Source organism: Falco cherrug, chromosome 2 (assembly GCF_023634085.1).
Source record: "Falco cherrug isolate bFalChe1 chromosome 2, bFalChe1.pri, whole genome shotgun sequence".
Taxonomy (NCBI): Eukaryota; Metazoa; Chordata; class Aves; order Falconiformes; family Falconidae; genus Falco; species Falco cherrug.
In genome coordinates this window covers 10,271,390-10,296,472 of record NC_073698.1, presented here as the reverse complement: position 1 = coordinate 10,296,472, position 25,083 = coordinate 10,271,390, and the positions used below count along the sequence as shown (strand labels likewise).

Sequence of the window (25,083 nt, the reverse complement as noted above, 5' to 3'; positions counted from 1 at the left end):
CTCTGAGAAATCACAACAGTACCAGTGTGGCTCCATGGAAGAGAATCAGTCTTCAAGATTCCATAGAGAAACCCTGGTAAACTTGAAGGACAGTGTTGTAAAGTCCTGTTTGGTATGCTCCCCAGCCACCCAAACTTTGAGGCATTCTGGGAGCAAGTGCAAGGGAAAGCTGCTGTGTTAGCATCTTGTGTGCCTGCTGCTAGCTTGCGCGTACTGCCTTTATTTGTCTAAATTTCTATAAACTATGGGAACACTTTACTTTTCATATATAAAGCCTCCTGTACACGCTACAAAGACAGGTTCACCAAACTGTTGTACAATAGTTTATCAGCTGCAATCAAGAAAACTGAAAGTTATACCAGCTGAGAATCATACTTCTTTTAGGCACGTAGATCCAATTTTTCAAGTGGATCTTTCTTTAAAACCCACACTCTACAAGTTATAATAACTTTTGGCATATCATTTATTTTCTTTTCTCACTGACCTGGGGACCTCTTCATATTCTTTTGATGGATTTTTTTTATACCAGCTCTCATAAAGAGATTTGCCTTCAAATCCCTCATCAGGACTTGGTATCTAGAAAAAGTATATTGTAAAAAAAGACAAAGAGTACAATTTTAAATGTTGCCAAGCAACCAATCTACAACATGTCATCACATAAAGCCTATGGCTTTGGGCAATGAGTAAGTCACAGTCTTAAGTCTCTCAACCTTTCTGCATTTCCATTTTAACATTTAAATTGCATAGAAATTTCCAGAGAAATATTTTATTTGTATGTATGTATATATACACACACACACATATATATAAACCAGGTAATTTTAGATGAAAGAAAACACAGGGAAACGAAAATATTTCAAGTCAATATTTACATTCTGATACCTCTTTATGAGAATTTCAGCCATTTAATTTAAATATGCAACACAAACATCCATCACAAACCCAAAACTTTTTGTTTTGCTTTGGCAGGAAATTTCAATTTTGTCTCGGTTTAATTAAAACCTGTTTCTACCTTGGTTTAGTTCTCAAAAGTTATTTTCATGGATGCAACTGTAACCTTAGAAGGGCAAAGTGTACAGTACTGGGCATTTATGTCATCATAGCTGCTACGGAGGTATACAAACCATGATCATCCTAAAGTTCATTCCTACCACTCTGACTACTTTCCAGATGACTGAGCAGGTTAGACAATGTGGGTATTTTTTTATCTTTCCTTTATATTGGTGGTCTGCTGAGGTTTTATTATTTTTAAGCTATTATAAATTTTTAATATCTATTCTATTATTAATATTTGTATCTACTATCTATGAATTACTCCACAATAGGAATCAAAATAAAATTAACCTATTTGTGTTTTTGTCATGAAGCTAATTGTTCATAGAATGGCATTAACAGCCTTAACACTTTTTGCCACAGATTAACTTTGGTTGGGATCACACAGGACCCGCCTCCTGATCAGCATTCTCTTCAGACATCAGCTACCAACAAGATGTGGTTACATGCAATCATCAGCCTTTGTTGCTACTTCCCAGCTTGAGGAAGGGTTATGCAACCATGTTTACTGGTATTTAGGTCAACAGTTTAATGATGGCTTTTGGTGTCCAAACTCAGATTCTACCGACCTGATTTTCTGACTGTTCTGAACACCTGCACTTAGGACAGGTTACTATGGGAACTGCAGGTGATGAGCTCTTCTACAGTTCAGGACAGAAGTATCTTTATCTGGTCACTTAATTTTAACAAAATATTATTTGATGTCTTTCAATTGCCAGAAAATTATTATACTGAATTACTACATTTCCTTTACTGTTGTACCAGTCTAATGACAGCTTTCAAGAGATAAATTATTGACTCTGGAAAAGACAGATGAGTGAATATATAACAGCAGATGAAGACAGATATAATAGATTCATAGAATATATACAGTAGTTGAATGTACATTATATATACGTATATAAACCACAAAAAAGACTAATTAAATGTTCCATGCTTTAATAGAGATGAACAGAAAAAAATCCCAGAAATAAAAAGCCCTTAGTGCCAGCCTCTAAGACCCACTCTCAAAGCAAGGAACATCATACATCTAAGATGGTGAGGCTATTTCCTGAGAAAGGTCCCTACCTTTTTATTTTGTGTGCCACACAAATATGTGTGAAAGCATCATGGTCAGAGCCAGTGAATATCTAACAGGGTACACTGAAGCCGAGCACATTGACTAAACCTGTCATTTCATGCTAAGAACAACGCCGTAGCAAGCGTAATTTCTTCCCCTGTCCAAAGGGAGTCAGTCTGCCACTACCACTCTAGTAGTTGGACTGGTCAGCCAGGTTTGTGCTTGTTTCTGTCCTCTGGCTCACGGCATTTTTTTGTTCTTTAGTTCATAGAAGGAATACTTTCACAGGAGGAGCAGAAAAATCCCCTACTCCTGAATACCTAATAATCTAAAGGTATAAGCTTAAAACCCCTTTGCCACTCCTGGGAAAAAAGCTCCAATTACTTAGCTATTGACTTTAAAAGGGTACCACAGTCACAAAACAAACAACTGACACCGTATTTTGTACATAGAGCCCCATCCAGTAAGTGAGCACTGAACATGCTGGCTAAAAATTTCAAGCAATATTACCTCTTTAGTCAGACTGTATACCAGTCTGTACATCAGTGGTGTGCAGTCCACTCGTAGTGTGTAGTTTCCTGAAAAACAGGGAAAACTATTCAAAGAAGCAAATTCTACTCAGCTGAAACCTTGTGCCATTATTTGTTAATAAGAAAGGGAAAAAAAAGCTACACTCTCTACAAGGAACAAGCTGATTCTCCCTAAAGGAGAGTTCTCCTGTGATCTTGTCAGTGCGTTTGTATTGGTTAGGATTCATTACAGCCCAGCTTTTGAAGCAACCCTTAAGAGTTTTTCTTATGTCCTTGTGCTTATTACACACATTATAAAAGGAGAAGCTGACTAAAGTGTTGCCATAAAACTACTGACAGGTGCACACCACTTCTTGTCCCTCCCCATGACTTCCCAAATAATGTAGCTACTGTAATTGACTTCTTCCCTGAAGCAACAGGAATATCTAAAGGATACTTTATGATTCCAGGGCATGGTTTCCCCCCATATCTACTCCCAAACTAATAAAACAAAATTATCCCATTGAAGCTTTCATGGATCTCTGAACTAAAATGCCTCCAAATCAGAACTATGTACCTTCGATGGAGGAATCTGCATTGATATAAGCCACTCCCCGTGATTGCAATACTTTGGCATTTTCCTATGACAAGGAAAAGAGGAAGAAAATGCTGATAAACATTTTTGTCCTTGGAACTACTTTTTTATCCACACAAGTAACAGCTGTTTCATGGAAAGACATCATATACTGCAGGAGCCGTATATCCTTGGTAGTTCAAAAACTTAAAAAAAAACTTAACTAAAAAAAAAAGAAACTTAAGAGAAAGGGGGCGGGGGGAGAGAGGGAGGGAAGGAGGGAGGGAAGTGTTGATTTCTAGTACAGATTAATCAAAGACCTGCCACTGTGCAAACTTCTCTTTGAACACTATTGGTTTACCTCAGCCCACTCTGTTGATCCTAACAAGCCAAATTCCTCTGCATCCCAGCTTGCAAATATCACTGTTCTCCTTGGCCTCCATCCTGAAATAAAAGACCATCAAAACTGTATCAGAACTAAAGACTGCTTGTTACATGGCAACTAACATGAAAACAAATGTCACTTTTTTGGGTTTCATCTTTCATCCTGATCTGTGCTGAAAGAGGTGTGTTTAAGGAACTTTAACACCAACTTCTTCAATAACCTAATCTAATAATGGTTTTCTAATTTTGTAGCAATGTCATTTCTTCAATATTGTGCCAAATAATGTGTTACTTTTCTTCTCTCAGCTTTAATTGCAAGAAAATCTTCTGAACTTTAAAACTCTGGACAAGGAAAAATAACGTGCTTGTGCAAAAATTCTTGAAAGAATGCTTTTCTACTCTTTTTGCTGTGTTCAATTTAGTACATACTGCATACCAGTGTCTACTCTGACAGAAAAGTGTTTGGCATGTTTTCCTGTCTGTTAGTGAATTCTTTGACCTGTCCCAAACGCTGGATTTCAAAACCTCAGGAGTTCTCTGTATCTTTGACAGATCACCTTCAAAACAAAGATCTTTCACTTGATTTAAATCCAGGCCAGATGAAACAGGGTCTTATTGTCCTGCCCCTTTATCTCCGCCCAAAATTTTCTTTGAGGCTATTAGAACCTTTTCATCTCTTTCTCCCTTTCTTTTATACCTTTTCTTTCTTTCTTTCTTTTTCCAGCTTGCATTCTGAAGACAGTTTCCCCTGGTATCCAATAACTGAGAGGGAATGGAAAGGAAACTAAACATCAGTAAGTTTTAAGTGCAATGGGTAGGGCAAATAAAGCTCTTCTAGTACAGTAACTGAGTTACGTCAGAGCTTTTTTTCCATGGGATGTCAGATAGGGAGACACATCTGCTCTGACAGCAGCAGAAATTTGGTACAGTTGACATTTGCTCCTATTCTAATGTAACCAGGCATGAGGTATTTTTAACCATTACCTCTGACTACGTTTGCACAGCTCATTCTGCATTACACAGAAATACTTTGTTTATTCTTGTGTCTGTCTCCAAACTACAGTCAAATGCTGAGAAGGCTCTCAGTGTTGCCCTCATGAAGCCTCGATCATTCCACCACTGTATCAATCTTACAGGACCACTGAAACATCTAGTTTGTCCAGCCTCAAATACACTGTAATCAATTGTACCTAAATGTCATATTTATTTCAGTATCCCTGATTTTGTGTTTTGTTTTCCTTTAAGTGTACTTTCTCTTGAGTAGAAGTACCTTACATATACCAAGGTTGCAATCGGAACTAGTCAACAGCTGCAAACAGTGTGCTTATTCCAGAGATCAGTTAGATACATGTGTTTAATTTTAAGCATAAACATAAATCCCAGAGAAGTCAATGGACACTGCTGAGAGCAGTGGTTTTGGTGTGTTTTGTTCTTTCATTACCTTACCTTTCCTTTTCAGTTTTCCGAAGCTCCTCACAATCTCGTGAACCACAGCTGCCCCACTCTGAGGATCAATGCCACCAAATACCCATGAGTCACGGTGGCCTCCCAGGATGACGTATCTGTCTAGAGAAATTAATTAAGGAGGTGTACTTAGAAAAAACATTTCTTTTCTGCCATAGAGATGTTAATTGTAAGATATTTTTAATTTTCCATGTAAGTATCAGGAAAAAAAGCTTAATAGTTTGTAATACGCACGACAGAAAGGCAAAAGCATTTTAAATCTCCAAAGACGTTTTTCTGTATTTTCGGCCAGTGCTAAAGAATTTGTCAAACACAATAACTTGACCCCATAATACTTAAAACTATTATATTTCATACTTTTACTTCTATTCTTAGAACTATTGCAGCTTTCCTCTAAAGACAGGAGCATATTTCATACTGTTACTTCTATTCTTAGAAATACTGCAGCTTTCCTCTAAAGATAGGAGCATCTTTCCATATTTTACAATAGTGTGTTCCATGGTAAAACTGATCCACTCGTTGTACAGCACGCCAACTCACAACATTAAGGTGCGCTGAACGCAGTATTTCTCTGAAAATATATATATATATAGTCAATCAAAAAAAGGGTTGACCAAAGCATGACAGAGATGTGATTAATAAGATCAAAGTCAGGCTAGATCTCTGTGCCACTATAATATGGTTAACAATTGTTTTATCAAGCAAAAAGGAACTGCTGAAGTTACAAGTTAAATGATGTTATCATCACTCTAGGAATGTCAATGTATTTGGGATTTTAGAGTGTAAAATCACACTGGTTACAAGAGACTGTAAGACAGACAAAAAGTCAATAGCAGTGGATATGATGTCTTCAGATGGAATGCAAAATCCATTCTTGTGTCAGTAAGGAAGAATATCCACTTAAGAATACTCTTTGAAAGTTACTTGCCTGAAGACAAGTATTTTCATCTTGGTTATGACTCCCCCTTGAAAATCAGCATTTATACTGAAAGTGTTGACATACCCTGAACCATATGAAAGCTGATGCAATAAATATTTCAACACAAATGATCATGTAGTACAGTACTTCAGAGAAAACTATATTCCTTATTTCCCCCCTGTAACTATGAAGTGCATGTAGAGGTCACTGCATGCTCACATTACACTGAAGACAAATGCCTTCACCTGGTTCCACGGTGCCTCTGATGGTACCGATCACATTGAAAATCCTTCTTACTTCATTGTTGCTATGAATGTGCATTTTCACCTTTCTAGTGTATTGGGAAGGAAGACAAAGACAAATTTCACCAGATTATACAATAAAACATCTTGACACCTTTCAAAAGCGCACAATATAAACTGAAAGGAAAGCATTTTGGCCAAATTCACCTTCCATTAAACCAAAGTAAAAAGATTTTAGTGTGGTTTTTTCCCCTGGATTTATACTTGTGGGATTGAGAACAATATTTAACCCTTGAAAGCTATGTAGTGTTATTCATGCCAGTAAGTTTTATATTGGCAACAGGCTCAGAACTCCAAATTCAAAGATTTTTTGCTAGCAGCTAGTTTTTAAATTTGGAAGAATGAAAGAAAAATTAAAACCACCTAATGTCAAAAAGGTGAATAGCTCTTAATCATTTAGAAGTTGGTGCAAATCAGAACTGACTCCAGCAGAGTCAATACTGATGTGGCATCTCTGGCAGCAAAAAATCAGACAGCCCGAGTTGCATCAAGAGACTTTGTTTATCTACAATACAACTGGAGGTGCAACAACTCATCCTCAAGGGTTGTCTGTATATTTTTCAGAAATAATTTTTCATGTGGTGTAACTAAGCCATATGGAAAAGGTCAAACAGTTCATATGAAATCAGTACAGTAGCTCAGCCAATATTGAAACCCCTGGACTTTAGTCCTAAACTGTAATAACTAAATCAGTTCAAAAATAATCCAAAGCAATAAAAATGATATTGTAGTTCAAGCTTTTTTTTCTGGAAAACTTGACCTGTAGGTTAATACTGGTTTATATAAGGCAATAGGTAAGATCAGAAGCTGGACCCTCATGAATTTAAAAAAGAAAACCAACAAATGCAGTTCTCAAAAAAATAATCAGTCTCATAAAATAGTTTGTCAAAGGTTAGCTGCTTTTCAAATGAAACTGGTTCAAGACTAGCTGGAAACGAAAGCAATTCAGTCATATTCACCCAATCAAGATGTAAATCTACTGAAGCTTTGCACTGAGAGCATTTCAGCCCAGGAAATAGTCGTAATCAAAGGAATGATGCAAATAACCCCAAGTACTCTATCCTGGTCAAATTCTATTGCTCTAGCTGTTTTTTTCTCTGATGCCAAGCACTCTTTCCTTATGAAATAAAACTGACCTCGTAGAATAATTTGTTGTGAAACCAGGACCAACATTGTAAGACACATTCAAATTTCCTTTCCAGCTACTATGTGGCGGTGCATATCCTCCCATATTACTATTATGAAAAATAAAAATAAAAAAAGATTATTAGTTACAGACATCTTACAATAGAACCAAACACAAACGAGGAACCAAGAATCACTATTAAGTCCCATGCACACATAGACCACAGTGATAGTCATTGTCTCAGGCAATTTATACTATAAGATTCCACAGGAGAATAATCTTTTTAGCTACATTAATACTAGCAAATTAACATACAGGAATAGTTGTGGGCATTGAGACTATCTTGGAATGGCCTGCAGCTATGTTGGAAAACAGTGTTGGCCCCCAAATGTTTTGTATACAAACTGTCTCTTGTAAAGAGTCCCTGGAACTTTCTACTGCCTTGAACTCCATTTGCATTTGAATTAGCAGAGATCGATTTGTACTATTTGAATAGTTTAACAGCATAGGCAGTTGTCTTCCAGTGCCTGTCCCTGGGCACTGTTTAATCTGGTAGCATAGGCAGAGTTGATGTGTTTCAAAGATGCCTAAAACTGGAGAAACGTGATCAGCCCAAGTGACTTTTTCTTGTTCCATTGTCAAAGGTGGGATGTTTTTTCTCAGTTAACACAACTAGAAATGCAGTAAGTCAGTGGGTCACAATAACCCATAATTATCACACATTCTAAAGGATTTCCATTTTTTACATGAACTTCTGAGAAACATTAAAAAATATTTAAAAGTATGCTGGATGTTCTGGTTCTTATTAGGCAAAATATATTTATTACAAATGAAAGCATGTCTTTTACTGTAAATGCTTACTTCAGTCAAGCTTTATTATGCAGAACACTTCAGCATGTCTCCAAGTCCTCAGTAAATTTTTTATATAAAAATATGATAGCAGGAATAACTAGAAGTTATGACTCCTCAAGACAAAAGTGAAAAACAGGACCCAGTATTTTTAGAAGATTTAGATTTTATTCATAATTATTAAAACCAAGTTCTAGAATTATTAAAACTTATCGAAAAGAAATATCTAGCTACATCATATTCATATATAGTAATCTGCTCCACCACTACCAGCTGGCAGTGGGAAAAAGAGGGGGTTTTAACTGATACCTTTATCTTTATGAGCAGTTATACTCATAACACTGATGACTGTGAAGTTTTAAAGAAAAGAAAGTTTGGAGATGTATTAGTCTGTAAAGTTTGGGAGGAAATAAGAAAAATAATAGAATAGTGTTAATAAACATCAGGTATGCAAAACCACCAAAGACAGTCAAATTTTGCCTCACATAAAAATAAATAGCTTCAGTACTTCAGAAGAAACCGGTATAGAAAACCAATGTAGAACATTTTTTTGACTCTGTATTCAAACACAGGCATCAGACAGAGCAGAATGACTGCTTGTGTGATTTAGATGTAAAGCTCCTATATAAACACCCAAGATTATGTTCACTTATTGCACTAAACACTTACCCATGGTACTGTTGCCAACCCTGGCATTTCCTGCTCTCCCTCTACAGTTGATACAGATGATTGCTGTTACATCGTTAGGGGAATGATACACTTGCCAACTGAATCACATCTTAGTTTTTTTCAGATAACTTCCTCGATTTGTTGAGATAATTATGAATTTTGATTCCTCTGGCAAGCTGGTAGTCTTCATGTGACTTGTATGTTTAGTAAGCACACTTACTTACTGGTAGGTGACTATTAAATAGCCTATAATACTCCAGAATTTGCACAGTGCCCTTAGATTAGTTCGCTGGCATCATTTCATATTTAAGCGACATAATACACCTGATGAGAGAAAGCACACGCTTTCATTTAACAGGACAGTACAGATACTGTCCCATCAAACATGCATGGCCAGTAATTCCCTGGACAAATGAATGACTTCATTTGCGGTCTTTTTCACAAGACAGGTCTCATGCCACCTCCAAAAATTTTTGCCTTTATTCAAACTGAGAGGCACTTTATAACATCAGTATTCTTGACTGATATGATATATTACAAATGATCATTTCCAGATCGCTCTGCGCAGACCACCTGATATGTAGTAACAGCTAGCATGTTTACCTCCCACAGAGAACCTAATGACAAACAACCATACTATTTCAACAGCTACAGTAGAAGCACAGTGAAAAAGTCTTTTCCCTTTATTTTCAAATACTCTCATAACTTTCAACAAACAGTCTGCTTGAAATTCCTCATGTCTCCCATACACTTACCGCAGCAATGACTCGGCATCATGATAGCCAATGGGATGAACTGGAATTTTTGGGAGACCTACACCACTGGCTTTGTCTAATCGGTAGGTATATTCTGAAAGCAAAAGACAGATATTTTCATATTTACAACTCTCAGAAGGAATCTGTACAGTTCGTAGCACAGTCCTAACACTGGAGTCAGGGATAATTATTTCACAGTCCTCAAAGTCAGGCTGACATTACTTCAGTGATTTCCTTCTTTATGCTTCATCACGTTTTCAGAGAGACACCAACAAAGGATCTCCCATAGTGTCTGCAGTCAAGCATTTAGAGCCAGCTGGAAATTTTAAAATTTTGTTAATTACTTGTGCTGAAATGTTTTTAGAAAGAACTTCAGAGTAAGCCACAGATAAAGAACAAGGGCAAAGAGGAAGCCCACAGTCTGATGCTTAGAAAATTCAGCTGGGCACTAAAAGAATTGTGCCAGTTGATAAGAGATGAAGATAAAATCTTACACACTGGGCTACTGAATATTCTGGTTTGCTGAACAAAATGAAGTCTAGGTTTTGTTTTGACAAAGCTCAAACACAAATAATGTTTGTTTTTTTACAAATGGGAATCTTAATTTTCACAATGTGAACAAAATTTGATGTTTGCAAGCCAGCAGATAAGATATGGAAAAAAATAGTTTCCTCCTTAATAAAACAGTCACAGGGGCCCTTATTGAGAGAAGCAGACAGGGATTCACCTATCAGATCACTGACCCTTGCATGAGGAACCAGAAATCTTCCTCATGGTCAGCTCCTACCATGCTGCTGTTGTGAACATGGATCCTCTTCCAGCTCAAGTCGTGCTGGCTAGAGGAAACTTTCCCCATCACTTTGGGATGACTCTTCTTGAGGTGATTGCCTCCCTCAGACACGCTGGCTCAAGTGCTGTCATGAATGGTTCTTAATGCATTTCAGTCAAAATGATCTGGGTTAGGTGCTAAATGGAACAGCTTAGGCAGAGCTCAAATAAGCAGCTGAGGAAGCATGAGGTGAAGGTCATGAACCAGTGGGGAATGGTTATCTTCCCAGGAGCCTCAGCTGCAGCCAGGTGACATGAGTCCCAACATGAAAGATCTCAGCATTGCCAGCATGGGCTCTTGTGCAGTGAAAGCAGCCCAAATCCTGCAGAAAGGAGAACTGCAAAAGCAAAGAAACCCATGAGCTGTGCAGGTTGGCTCCTTGCTGACTTACTGATGAGATGCAGAAAGAAAAGACCAGGGATTCAGCTGTTGAATATTTCTGTCATGATCTCTGGGCTAACTTGGGTACATCTGTGAAGTTAAGCAGCCCAGGACTGCACTGTGTGGCTCCCTTAACATCCCCTCACTCACTTTCCCTCATGCACCATTTACACAAGCGGCCTACTGATCTGAAGCCCAAAGCTGCCTCCTTTGAGAAACAGGAAGACCAAGAAAAAATGTGGTTTGTTCCAAGGGAAAGAACACCCTCACTAACCCCCACCCCTTTCCTGAAACCAGACCCTCAGAGCATGACTTCTCTAGTGTTACTCACCTTTTGCAGGATAACCTGGTGTGAGAGGATCCCCTGCCCCATTCAGGTTTAACACATTTCCACGCTGGGCTCCTCCACCTGGAAGGTTCCAGCCATTTGGATAGGGATCTGTTCCCGGGGCGCAGTAGTCAGCAGGGTCAGAGAACAGAATAAGACCCTTGGCACCTGCCAATTCAGCATTCTTCACCTGCAAAGCATATCTCTGGTCCCTATCCAGTCCTTTATAGCTTGATACCAGAGTTCAACGAGCAAAAGAAAGTATTATAAATTACAGTGATTACTCCTCAGGGCCTTTTACAGTGCTTGGGCTAAGAAAAGGGCCTATAACTGTCTTGTAACAGAAATTTTCCTGAAAATATATATGCATATATCAGGTTCCATAAGAAATTAAGAGGTTTGCTGTTGCTTAGATTTTTAGTTAGGAGATAACTGCAGTGGCACAGAAAACATCCTTCACAGTATTACTACATAACCTGAGTTTGTATTCTGTCATCCAGATCAAATCAATTGACTACTGAAATGTACACATCATGCGTGGAAAAAACCTTGTCTTTCAGTTAGTCACGTATTTACCTTATTTACCTAAATGATCTCCTGAATGTATCTCAGGGTTCAAACTACACAGGAAGATTATTATTGGAGAGATTGACACTGTCTTCGGCTGTTGACAAGACTAAATTAGAGTGTGTATCTTAGGCTCATTATGGCAGAAGGCCTGAACTGCATACTGTTTTGATTTTAAAAAGTGTTCTCATGGTAGACTTTATGATTGTATAATACCGGTTGGTAGAGAGTGAGAGAGAGAAAATATATGTCATTCTGACATCCCAATCACTTTTGCTACTGGATATGACAGTGATGTATAGTGACTGCATGACAACTAATCCTTAACAGTTTTAAATTTGGGTATTTTAATTCAGAAATACCATAGCCTTTTTTTTGGAAACACAGTACTTGCCTTCATGCTCTATGCTATTCTTGCCCACCATTAGAAAGTCGGAAAATGACAGTATGGTTCTCCAGATTTTATACAGGCTACCAAATACTTCAGTATATAAACAGTCATTACAAATATTCCTGTAAGAATTAACATATTGTCCCTTTGTGTCAATGAGGGCATGTAATTTCTAAACCACAGGACAACTGCCTTTCTAGATATTAGTAACTTCGAGGGTTTGTATTTCATTTTTAGAAAAGATTCATAGACAGCAACACTTTCTTCAATTTTTAAGTCTTTCCCATTCAGAGAGTATCTTTAAAAGCAGTAACAATTTTGTAAAAATGACCCAGGATATGAGTTACATGTCACTTTCACTGGGGAAAACTGATTTTTGTACAAGAGCCAAACACACTTAAAATAGACTGTCTTCTCACATCCTCACTGAGGAAATAACTTGAATGTATGCCTCAAGCATGTACATGATTATGTCCTTTCCTGTCAGGCCATGGATATCTGCAGAAATCTTTAGTTTAAAAATATTTATATGATAGGGACATTGAATAAACAAATACAGAAATTAAAATAACCTCCATATAGTTATAGTCTCTGTCTACTGTATAGAAACCATTACAAAGAAACACAATATAAGTATCTTAAAGCACAGCTGAACCAACCGGAGAACAGTTTAGTTCAGAGTTAAGAGTGCATTACCCAAGACTATTAGTAATATTTTGGAGCAATTTAAAGTATGACAATTAATATTAAAATATGTATTGTTTTCCAACTTTTTTACCTTTATCCTACAGATGTATTATATACATATCAAACATGGATTTTTTCCCTTCTACTGAAGGGTCATCTTTGAACACAGCTCTAAGAAAACTCAGTTACACTAAGTAATCTCCAGATCATTTTAATTAAGTGTTTCAGTCTCTTGAAATCAACTGAAGGACAGCACAATTAATGTTTTTATATAGAGGCATTACCTTATTTCCTCTGAAGATCTTCCCATATCTGGCAATAACAATCTTGCCTGTACAGTTAATTCCCATTTCACGTTCTAGCTTAAAGAAGTCCTCGGTGCGGCCATAATTCACATACACTAATTCACCCTGATAGAAAGAGGTAGAATTTGAAACAAGAACATAAATTAGCATGTCAAAAGGAGGATGTGATCCAGTAGGAGAATAAGCTGGGAACAATATGCTCTGGGACTGGCTTCAGTATAAATTCTTCTTTGATCATGAGACAAATACATAGGTAAGTGATTTCTAATGAATTTAGACTCCTACCATCCAAAGCTGCCAGACTTTGTCCACAATGGAAAATGTTAAGATATGACTTCTGAATGAGAAACTTAGAGTAAGTGCTCAGAGTATGGCACTTACTTCTTTTCACAGTCTGTTTAAGCTGTAGTCAGTCTTGGACAGCTGGAGGTATTTTGGACTCAGACACCACAGTAAATATCAATTGTATTTTATGTAGCAAGATGTCAATGCCCTCTGAAATTCTCAGCGCTTAATTCTTATTCATAATACTGCAGAAGCTTACAGGTGGCTGCCTGTCAAAATAAATACACGTTGCACATGAATAAAGTATTCTTCATGATTTGTCTCAACCGTGCTATTCAATACTGGAGGTGTGATTCATCTTCCTTAATGTCAGCTACCTGAAAATTGTGTGCATTGCCTAAGAAGGTCCTGTAGTGCACTCCATAGCCAGTGAAGAGCTGGAAAATTCCCCGAGAACACCCTTTCTAGGAGAATTCACCCAAAACTTATTTTAAAAACCTATTTTAGGAAGGAATAAATTGCCTTCTGGATATACCTCTCATTGATTATATCTCAAAGACCATTTATTAAGAGTAGATGTCTATAACAACCCTCAAAGACTGGTTTAGGGAAGATGCCTACAATTTCAGACAATTAAAATCAGATGACAAGAAACTCTTAGTGCATTTCTCCATATTACTAGTCACTTTCACAGAGGTCTTCAATTTAATTTCTAAAAGGCATATGCTTAAACCTCTTATACCAATAAATATCACGGACTAGACATTCAGGTGGTCTCATGTAACAGCATACAGCATGCCCCGATAACACTGTGGTACAGTCATTTTGACTGTAGTGGTTTCATCAGTAATCTGCTTAATTTGCAATTTCTTCTTAAATTCAGCAAAATTAATGCAGTTAGGAAAAATCCATTAAATAAAGGGGACTGTATTTAAATAAGGCGGTTTCACACCTAGTAAGACTGGTCTTCTCTGTTCAGAGAATTAACTAATAAACACAAGGATTATTCTCAGGTAGGCTTTTCGGAATTTATGGAATAGTTTTCCCCCCTCAGTAAAATCAAGTGTAACTACTGAAGTCAAGACAGTTCTTCAAGTCTATTTAGATTAAGCAGAAGGGGAATTTGGTCCTCCCTTTTAACATAATTTCTTTAGAATATCTTGTAGAGAATACCTACGCTTGTAGGCTATTGTATTTTTTATGACAAATACAAAAATGTTGTTTTCAATAGTTTAGCTTACTTAAGTGCAGAGCTGTAATTATAATAATTAACAGCAACCTGCAGGGTTCTCACATGCAGGGCCCTTGATCTACAATGAAGCGTAAAACATGAGAGTAACATTTTACGTTGAAAACCTGTTCACACTTTACAGGGTTTTTTTAAATAATGTCTTTCATTAAGCAGATGCCATCACATAAAGATAAGAACAGCTCTGATCTTTAGAAGCTCTCATAACTATACCCGATATAAAGTACATAATCTGTACTCATGGCATTTTTCTGCGTGTTGTGCAATAATTAAGATTCAATCTCTAGATTTCTGAAACTACATTAAAGGTACTTATTTGAAGATTCTGGCAATATTTAATCTATTGCATAGTAAATTAGGCTTTATTAATTAAATTCTTTTAGCATCTCTGAAAACTTTTCATATTTAACTTTCATTAACAGGACTATGAACTACATCAATGTAATAAATTTGTCAGCAGGGCATTGTGACAGTTTTGCATCATAACTTCCTAGTGATGTGATAAAATCCCTCATGTTTATAAAACTATTAGGAAATGCAAGGTTTGAAAATGTAACGTGGATTCATAAAATATCTTGTCTGGGCTCTTTTAGCATAGTTAGAGATCTCAATTACACCTCTTACCTGCGACCGTCATTAACTAGATGGAAGTACTTCTGCAGTCACTTAAAAAGGAAGTGAAAAGCAGAATTTTACCATTATTTATGATGCTAAATGTTCAAAACACTACTATTGTCTGACAGAATTTGACTCTGCTACTTTGTCTGCTATCTGCTAAATATTTCTTTTAAAAGAATTGTCTGCTCAAAACTTAACTGTTTTCATCTGATTGTTTACTGGGATTTAGTTAAAACACACCATACAGAAGAAACATAAATTTGCTGTCCATCTGTATGACAGAAGAGGATATATTCCATGTTCCATCTACCGACAACCTGAAATGAGTGGGAACTACTTCTAAATCTTTGTGGGGTCTCACTTCAGCAGGCAAGTAGCTACTATCCCACTCTAGCAGCTACTATCCCACTCTAGCAGTATTTAACCTTCAAAACACAGTCACTGCCACTTATTTTCAAAAAGCAGCTGCAGGAAAAAGTAATATTGCTAGCAGTGCTGAACAGCATTTCCACAACTCCCTAATTATAGCACTCATCCAGAAAATGTGAGCTGTGTTATTGGCCTCTCTCAGTGGAAAGAACGCTGACCATTTCTCCTGTTTCCCAGGCAGGTGGCCTCTTCATGAGACTACAGTTATGCTGGGATGCAGGTACTTTACCGTCTTTTCCCTTCATTGAACTTGGCGCTTTATGCAGGAATCGTTTGCAAAATCAATGAGCAAAAAGAGAACCTATGACTGATGATTGCAGTTTGCAAGTTCCAAAGACCTCTCTCCACAACTTAGTTGTGGTTTTTAATAGAATGGGTTTTAACACAAAATACATAAACAAGCCTGACCCTGAACCCACTGAGTATTCCCGCTGCCGAGCTCCATACATGCTCCCTCCTGTGCTGTTTTGCAGTACAGGTGCAGACAACCGCTCACTGGAGACTATAATTGCTAACACTGCTAGCTAGGTACCTGGAGTTTTTGTCGAAATACTATGTAATAAGGTGAACATAAGCATCACATTTAAAAAAATAAAATCTGTTTTTTAGGTATTGTGGTTTGTTTTTTTCAGAAACTAAGTTATTGTACTTAATTAAAATAAAATAATTTTCTAAGGAGGAAGCTGCAGCTTCTTAAACTTGTTTTTATTGTTGCCCGTACCCCATCACTTACTACAGCTCTTCACAGACCAAGTAAAGCAAGGAGGTTATTCTGTCTTTCTTTGGGGATATTATGTTACAATACAAAGTCAGAATCCATTAATTTTTCCTCACATTATGTTCCAAAATTCCAACTGCAATTCTTGAAACACTCAAAGGTCTCATATCCTAGGGCACAGACTATCCGCCTGATTCTCCAGCTCACTTTGAGTGCCTGAGGCAATTGAATATAAGATACCTTTTGTTTCCTAGACTTGCACAGCTTATTAACAAACTTCAGAAAGTACATGACTAGTAACGCACTGTGTGAGTAAAAGCATTGTTAGCAGGTTTCAAAGTCAGATCAAACTTTAAAGCAGAGATTGGACAAAATGACTTCCAGAGGGCCCTGCCAACCTAAATTATTCCATGTGTAGACAGGAAAGATACTGAGAAAAACAAAAAAACATTTCTAATCTTACAAAATATTAATTGAAACCACTAACAATCATAGGATAGAAGGCTCCTGTTACACAGTCAGCTTTATAAAAGAAAACCCATCAGCTGGTACCAGCAGCACAAGATAGAAAGGATTAGTGTTAAGCTCTGGTCACAGCAACACTTTTACTGCCTGCTAGAAATGGTAGCAAAAGCCATTTTCAATCATACTGTACATCGTGTAGTTATACCTGTCAGTGTGAGCCTTGGGCAAGCAACATTTTGAAAATTAAGATTGTTCATTTGGCCAATAAATGTAACAGTCTTATTTGTTCACCAAGATGGGAAACAATGGTGCACAGTCACAGAAATACCTGGAGAAGCTTATAGCAGCTCAGAACATTGAAGATTTATTATCATAATTTTTAAAGAAAAGGTAAAAATAAAACCCAGTTCTGACTCAAACTAAAGAAAAAAAATCAAACATATATGTAAGACTGTTCAATTTGAACATTACTCTATAGCAAAACTCATAAGAACATCTGAGCTAGGACATTTTTCCTGCTGGTGATATGTCAGGTTTTGGACTAAAGCCTAAGATCCAGGAGTTTCACATTATTCTGTATCACTCTGCTATTTTGTGCTATGCTATGCTACACTACGCTACGGCATTCCATCTTTTCTATTTCTATTATTTCTATTTCTACCTCTGTTCCTGTTTCTAATTCTGTTTCCGTTTGTCCCTCCATTTCTTATACTATTCTACTATGTTACCTCAGGCGTTCCTTGGGCTGAATACGCACTGTAGGGTGGTACCACATCTCTAACAGCCTCATAGCCTGGAGGAGGGGGCTCAGATAATGATGTGTTGAAAATCTAACAGGAAAGAAGGAAAGAAAAAAAGTAAATCAGGCAACATGGAAAAGGAGTACTGTCTATTGCGGCACATTTCACAGGTACTTGCAGTTTAAAGGACTCTAGTTTTAGGACTCTAAACAAGGAGTGGCCGATACTTTAGCAAGCACTGGGCATCCTTTTTAGTATGCAGATTCAATGTGTCATCTTGCAAATCCCATCTCCACCCTTGGCACAGAATCCTGCTTAAATGATCACAGGGTCCCTTAAGGTGGTCTCAGTTCAGCAGATAAGAGCAGGTTAGACCGTAATGGTAAAAAACGCTTGCATTCTGCTCATTCCTGGAGCTTCTATGAGCACTAGAGAAGCTCTGTAATGAACTGATGTTACTTGTGGTAGTACACGTCCAGGCCTAATCTCTAATCTTCAAGAAACTTAATTTAGCACAATCATCAATACCGTATAATGAATCAATGGAAAACAATGATGCTGACGGCAGCTGCTTTCCTAATTTTAAATAACAGAATATTAAAACAATTGTATAACATGAAGTAATTCTCTCACATCATTCTTCTTTAATCCATATGTCAGTGTGCTATATGAACCAGAGTAATTATTAGTATTCCTAGTACATACATTACAAAACAAAGATACAAATTATAAAAGCAAACAAGAATTCCTGATTTCTGTGTGCTTTGGATCAGGCCCAAAGCCATTAACAGAGCAGAGGATTGCTTTCCCTCCCAGTCTTCCAAGGTATATGAAGGTGATTTTGTTCCCTGGTGGCAAAAAATGGTGTTTTCTGTACCTCGCTTCCATGCTCGTCAATTACTGAGATGTAGTTGGGCTTAGTGTCATCAGGGTAAGAGAGCAAGACATCATAATGAACCAACTGAACAGAATCCAAACCAAACTCCTTCCACTCAGCTTGGACTTGCTGTGCCAGATGCAAATTCTCCTTGCTTCCTGCTAGGTGAGGAAGGCGTGTAAAATTGCTAGAGAAAAAGAAGCAATGAATCAGTATCAAGCATTGCACCTCATAAGCAGAACTCCTCTTAGCCTAGATGGAAATAAACCCCCTAGATATGACCAGATGTGCCCAGGCTAAATAAGGACCTAGACCCCTCTGCATCTATGCTTTTGCCTGTTATATGTAAGCTGAGGTAAAGGTTTTCAGTGTGTCCTGAGCTATCACAGATGTTTGCATCTTCCTCACAGCATGGTTTAGCAAGAATGGCACGATCTCATCAGCTATGGGGTCTTGTCCCTTACTCCTTGTCTTCTAAGTGCCGTTAGGCCAATCACTCCTATCCATAATGAGACTGACCTTCCTTGCAAAGGGATAAAAGCATTGAGTGTCATTATTTTTTTGTGTTGAATTTAGAAATGTGCATAATTACTCTGACCTCTACTTTTAATTAACTGGATATTCTCTTTGCATCCCACTATTTTAGCTAATTTTGGCAGAAATACTGATTTATTTAAAAGTTTACTCTGAGTATGTCTTGCTGGCAAATAAGAGAGTGAGTTTACTGTGGCTTACAAACAAGGAACAGAAAAACTCAACAGCTTGTGACTTAAAAGCTATGCAGTGTGAAAAAAAAATAGTGAAAGATACCATAAACAGTAAGCAACCCATTGTCTGAAGAAAACCCATTGACTAGACCATCAAGAAAGTCCAGTGGTAAAGTGAGCTGAAGAAACTCCCAGCTGAATGAGGCTGTCATCATGATGACCTCATTCTGTCATATGACCATGCCATCAACATGCCACAAAAGCATGTGTTGCACCAGCTGGCATTAATGAAGGAAATTGCATCTTCAATAAGGAAGGGGTTTAAGACTGGGAAAAATTTTAATTGTTGACTTCATGTGAGAACAAAGCCATCCAACAAAGCACTTTGAAAGAACTATACACTTAGAATAGAACTGAACAGAACCAGACCATTTCATTTGGAAGTCACCTTTAACAAACATTTAGGCCAACTGCCTGCCCAATTCAGGGCTGCCCAAGTTAAAATATGTTATTAAGGGTTTGTCCAAATGCCTCTTAAACACTGACAGGCTTAGGGTATCAATCACCTTGCTAGGAAGCTTGTTCCAGGGTCTGAACACCCTCTCGGTAAAGAAATGCTTCCTCATGTCCAGTCTAAACCTCCCCTGGTGCAGCTGTGACCCATTCCCACACATCCTACCACTGGATACCAGGGAGAAGAAATCAGCACCTCTCTCCCCACTTGCCCTTCTCAGGGAGCTGCAGAAAGCAATGAGATAACCCCTCAGCATCAGCATCCTTCTCTCCAAACTAAACAAGTCCTAACTCCTTAGCAGCCAAATTCTGCTTGATAAAACCATGTTCTTCTGATAATGTCAACACCTAGTACCAACACCTTACCAAAAGTCCCTGTTACAGCGACAGTACCATTTGCTGGGTGACATACTGAACCATAAGCACAGTTACTGTTAGAGGCAAAGGCTGTTTTCTGTAAGAGCTAAGAATGTTTAAGTCTCAAGTTTTCATCAACATTTGAATTATGCAATAACATTCTCCTGTATTATAACCCCATTTAACTGAATGTTTTTCTTCATTTCCTCCTTTAATTTGTTGACTGTACTGGTAGTTCTGAGCAGTGACTAAATATCTGCCATATTTCACCACAGAACTGGTTGCATGCCAGTAAACGAGGCACAATGTTTCCTGCTGCACAGAGACAGGGAGTTGAGAAGTCAGCAGTCCTTTTACAGAGCTGTTTAACAACATTTGACTTTGTAGGAGCAAAACCACAGGTTAAGACTTTTAAAAAAAAATCCTAAGTCATCAGTTTTCAATGTTTATATAGTCCAAGACATGACTGTTATATAGCAAGGAGAGTGTACTTCCCAACTAAATTATTTGCAATAGTTTATGGTAAGTGCATTTAAAATGGAATCAGTGGGATTGCCACAGTCTTATAAACCAAAAATGTTTTTTTAAGTAATTTAGCTTTGTACTAAGATACAACTTCATGCTATGTAGTCAGGCTGGGAATTTAAGGCAAACCCAAGCTTGTTGATTACTCCTAAAATAACCGATACTTTAACACTTTCTTTCCACAGACTATAATTTTTTATCAAAAAAGTGTGACTTCTAGTCTGTTATTTACTGGAATAAATTAATGCTTTTAACAAATACTATACTTTTCTAAGAGAAAATTAATCTGTTTACAAGATCCCTAAAGCAAACAAATAACAGTACACCAGCTTCCTTGTAGTTAAAGCTTCTAAGTTACAGAAATTGCAAAATCAATTATAGTATTAAACTGTAATAGATTTTAAAATATATATATATATTATCTTGCATTGCTTGAATTTTCAGGAAAAAATGCCAGCAACTTAGCTTACATGATTTAATAAATAAAACTAGATTTGAGATCACCTAATTTAAAGGGTAGATGAAATGAAAAAATTATTGGGGAAAATAAATGGTCTTTAAAAAAAGACTAAAGGTTTAAGACTATTAGATGTATTATGAACAGTCTAATGTACCATGAGATGACACCAGGTATCTACCATGTCCTAGCTATTCACTGTGAGAGGGACAGAGCTTGGAAACCTATCTTTCTTCGTGGAAGTGAGTACAAGGTTGGAATGGTGACAAATTAACAGAAATTGGGTCTGGTCACAGCATGACAAAGTGTGAAGGGGAAGTAGAAATAAAGTACTAAGGCCTAAGCTGTAGGAAGAACTAAAGGCTCAAACACTGGTATGATTTTCTTCTCTTTTACATTGACATGCTCTACTATTTTCCATTTAATCTCTTCTCATTTAAGTTCATTCATACAGCCTAATTTGAAGTGAATGTTTTTTCCATAAAAAATAATGTAAGATAACACTGTTGTAGACTGAAAAGAGAAAGGCCGAACTTCCACTTCATTGTACAAGCATTCACTAAATGCTGAGGAAGAGCTTGGCTAATTTTTAATTGGGAGGCATTAAATAAAACCTACATCTGAGAACCTGCACACCATCCCCTGTCTGGTGGCATCCTTGGGCTGGTTCCTGCTTGAAATATTTTTTTTTCTTTTTTGGACTGATTAATCTACACATTGCTTACTAAAGAAACTGCTTGATGTTTTCAGCTTTCATTTCAGCCATAAATGCCGCCTTCATGTCCTCATGAGGACTCGATGTCGTCTTTTCTGCAGGTTTTGCAAACCAACCTGTACAACACACCAAAATACAACAGTAAAAACACCAGTCCAACATTCCCATGACACACACCATTTCTCTTTGGTATCACCACAAGATTTTCACTGTGTATTTTACAACTGTTTTTCTCTCAGCACAGACAAGCAGCCACAACCTAATGTCAGCTGCACTGTGATGGCAATGGCAGTCCCCCACACAGTAAGAGAACTCAACTTACCTAGGGAGATATTGAGGGGGATTAAAATACTATGTTTATTCATCACAGTTGTTTTACTGTAGATTCTAAGGAGACTTGACTGTCTCCCTTTAGCACCAGAACATCATGCTGTCAGTCATGTCAGTCACCTCAGTAATAAGGCAGCAGCTTTACAAAAATGCACAGAAACACAGACACCCTTTGTAAGGAACAGATGTCTTGCAACTCCTTTCTCACTCTCTGGTCTGTCTGGCTCTTAGTCTGGAATCCATCCCTTACCGTGCAGACATTACCAGAGTAAGTGATGAGAGGAACACCTGGCTAGAAAGAAAGTGTTTCTGACATCTGTGGACACGTTCAGCGCAAACGCAGCAGCAGTGACATGGGTAGTGCAAAGGAGAGAAGTGGTGGGGAGCAGAGAGCGGGTAACAAGCTGGCACCGGTGCACGGTGCACGGCACTGGTCACTGGCACAGTGAAAGGCTCTTTCCACAAGACAGGAATTCAGTCTGGGCTTCCCAATGCCAGGAACCTCAAGCACACACCAAAAGGCATTTCGAAATACAAGTGGCTCTTTTGTTTTCCTTCCTCCCGCATGCCAACCCTCATCCATCTGGGTGGCTGGGGAGAGGAAATCCTGTGTGGCAGCAGCCTGCAGGCCTGCCGGGCCTGGGCCGAGGGGGAGACGGGCCATTAAATTAAAGACTTATTTCACCCCTCCTGGAAGAGATGGGACATTAAATCAAAGTCTTATTTCACCCCTCCTGTCGGCGTTGCCCCAGCCCCGCATTTATCTTCCCGCCCCTCCGGTTTGGGCTGGTGCAGCTGCAGCCAGCAGGGTCGAGTGGCCGGTCTCCGGTCCCCTCCTCACAAACCCAGCGCCTCCTCTCACGCCCACAGCGTAACTACTTTATGTAAAAGGAAAGTGAAAGGTAAGTCAAAAAGACAAAGGCCCCTTTTCTCTTGCGGAGGAGCTGATCACCCCAGGAGGGGTCGGCGACTGCACCTCCCTGGCACAGAGCCCCGGGCGCTGGAACCCTCCCGCCCCCTCCCGCCCCCGGCCCGGCTCACAGCCGTCTCCCCCGGCTGGAAGGGCCGGGGAGGGCGGGGAGAGCCCCGCGATCCGAAGGACGGTTAGCCTGCACCGTACCGATGAGGAACCCGAGGAGGAAGAGCCCTGCCGCTGTTCCCAGCGCCACAGCCCAGAAGCGGCCCCTGGCTGCCCTGGGACTAGCCGGCTCCGCGACGCTGCCGAGCGACGACCACATCGCGGCGGCCCGCTCCACCCGCTCGCCCGCTCGAGTTCCGCCGCGCCGCCGGCCGGCCCGGCCCGCCCCGGAGGCGGCAGGAGGCGGGCTCCGGCCACGGCCCGGCCGCCTCACGGGCACCCCCGGCGCCGCCCGTGAGGGCTCCGCTCCCCGCCCCCCCCCCCCGCCCGGGGACAAGGTCCTCCCGCCAGCACGCCCGGGCGAGGCTGGAGATACCGGAGCCCGCCCGGCTGCCGAAGCCTCTGCCCGGGCGCTTGCTGAGGGATGTCAGTCCGTCCAGACGTGCACACCCTCCCCTGTACCTTCCCGCTCTCTCCCCGCATGTCTTAGAGAGCCTGCCATCCCCTAATTATTTTAATTTGCTACAAATGTGCGGTGAGGAGGGAAACGGTGATTGCCGGGGCTGCTACACACGGGGCCGCGCCACCCTCTGCCAGGCACACGCAGCGGGGCAAACCCGGGGGTGGGGGGGAAAGGTAAACCCCATTATTTTAAGAGATTTGTTTTAAGAAAGATTGTATCTCAATACCCAACGCCCTGAAAAGCTGTAAAGACGCTTCAGAGAGAAATGTGCCCCTGTGGAGGTGGGTTGACTACCCCACATCTGTCCTCTGTGTTTCTTTCTGTTTTATGGAGGTGTAATGCCGGAGTGTTGGTGCACCCCGGCTGCTGCTTTGAGGAGAAACCTGAAAATTTGTACACACTTGATTTTGCTGGAGTCTTGTTTTCCACCTCTGGGAAAAGCCTCTCCATTCAGTTTGCTCATGGGGATTTGGGATGAGGGCCATGACCAGAGAGGAACTGCACATGGAGGGGACCTCCGGGGCTCTGTGTGTATTTTCATCCCCAGAACCTGGCCCAGTTGCCAGCTAGGGAGACAGCTGGTGTTTAAGGCACAATGTCTGTGGTTATTTTGTGTCCATATCCACATACAGTCTGGGCAGCATGTTCTCAACAGACTCTCTACAGGACTGCTCCTAGTGCACCACACTACTTGCTGATGCAGGCAAAATCTCGGATAAATTCCAGACACTGAGCTTTGACCTCACCTGCAGAGCCCGTTGCACTAGGAAATCTTAGTACAAGACCGCTAGATGGGCCCTGTGGCAAGCAGAAGTGTTCGTTGCAAACATCAATATACCAACGTGGCAGCAGCATGCTGCAAAATCTTTAAGAGACAAAAAACTTCAAATGACTAGACAGATACTAACAAAAAAGTCAGTATTTGTGATATTAGTCCTGTCTCCTACATAGACTGGCTTTATTGTGCAAAAGCCCAGCTTTTAATGGTACTTTGAGCAGGGTACTCTGCCACTTGTCAAGTCAAACCCAGATACCTGCCAAGTTGCCCTCAGCATGCTGGCTGTTGTAGATACCATTCTGGAATGCTCAGCTCCCCCCTATAATATACAGGGAACCTGAGTTTGGAAATGAGCACAGTGGAATGTTTTACCTCTACTCAGCAGTCTACTTTCTTTCCCCATTCTGTACCTGGAGGGGCATAATGTGCCCATGTTTGCTACTCCACCACTACTCATTGATGGAAGCTGAAATCAATGTGGTGTTTAAGATAAGTGGGCTGACGAATGGGCATATTTTTCGATATTCCTAAAAAGATTAATATGGACAGCGCACCTTTGGGCATAGAAACTTGGAAGAACTCCTGGATCAGCTTATTTCTGTTTGAAGCACTTGAAAATTAAGTTAA

At 39.4% G+C, this 25,083-nt stretch overlaps 1 protein-coding gene across 2 annotated transcripts in view; it reads right to left on the bottom strand.

Moving 5' to 3' along the window:
* Window positions 1–23,537, bottom strand: part of LOC102058819 (putative N-acetylated-alpha-linked acidic dipeptidase) — a 31,503-nt gene extending 7,966 nt beyond the window's left edge. Inside the window, exons 1-14 of one of the 2 annotated variants that reach the window (XR_008730833.1) lie at window positions 23,258–23,537; window positions 21,818–21,923; window positions 18,534–18,720; window positions 17,645–17,746; window positions 13,132–13,257; window positions 11,206–11,392; window positions 9,665–9,758; window positions 7,402–7,500; window positions 6,209–6,294; window positions 5,027–5,146; window positions 3,558–3,640; window positions 3,200–3,263; window positions 2,624–2,691; window positions 485–576 (exon numbers count right to left, since the gene is read on the bottom strand). Coding sequence is in view for 1 of the 2 variants with exons in the window: in XM_055701700.1 (XP_055557675.1) it covers window positions 485–576; window positions 2,624–2,691; window positions 3,200–3,263; window positions 3,558–3,640; window positions 5,027–5,146; window positions 6,209–6,294; window positions 7,402–7,500; window positions 9,665–9,758; window positions 11,206–11,392; window positions 13,132–13,257; window positions 17,645–17,746; window positions 18,534–18,720; window positions 21,818–21,923; window positions 23,258–23,375 (1,532 nt within the window). In the remaining variant the exon portion in view is untranslated. The remainder of the gene's footprint in view (window positions 1–484; window positions 577–2,623; window positions 2,692–3,199; window positions 3,264–3,557; window positions 3,641–5,026; window positions 5,147–6,208; window positions 6,295–7,401; window positions 7,501–9,664; window positions 9,759–11,205; window positions 11,393–13,131; window positions 13,258–17,644; window positions 17,747–18,533; window positions 18,721–21,817; window positions 21,924–23,257) is intronic. The other variant, XM_055701700.1, reaches the window with a different exon arrangement.
* Window positions 23,538–25,083: the final 1,546 nt, after the last annotated feature.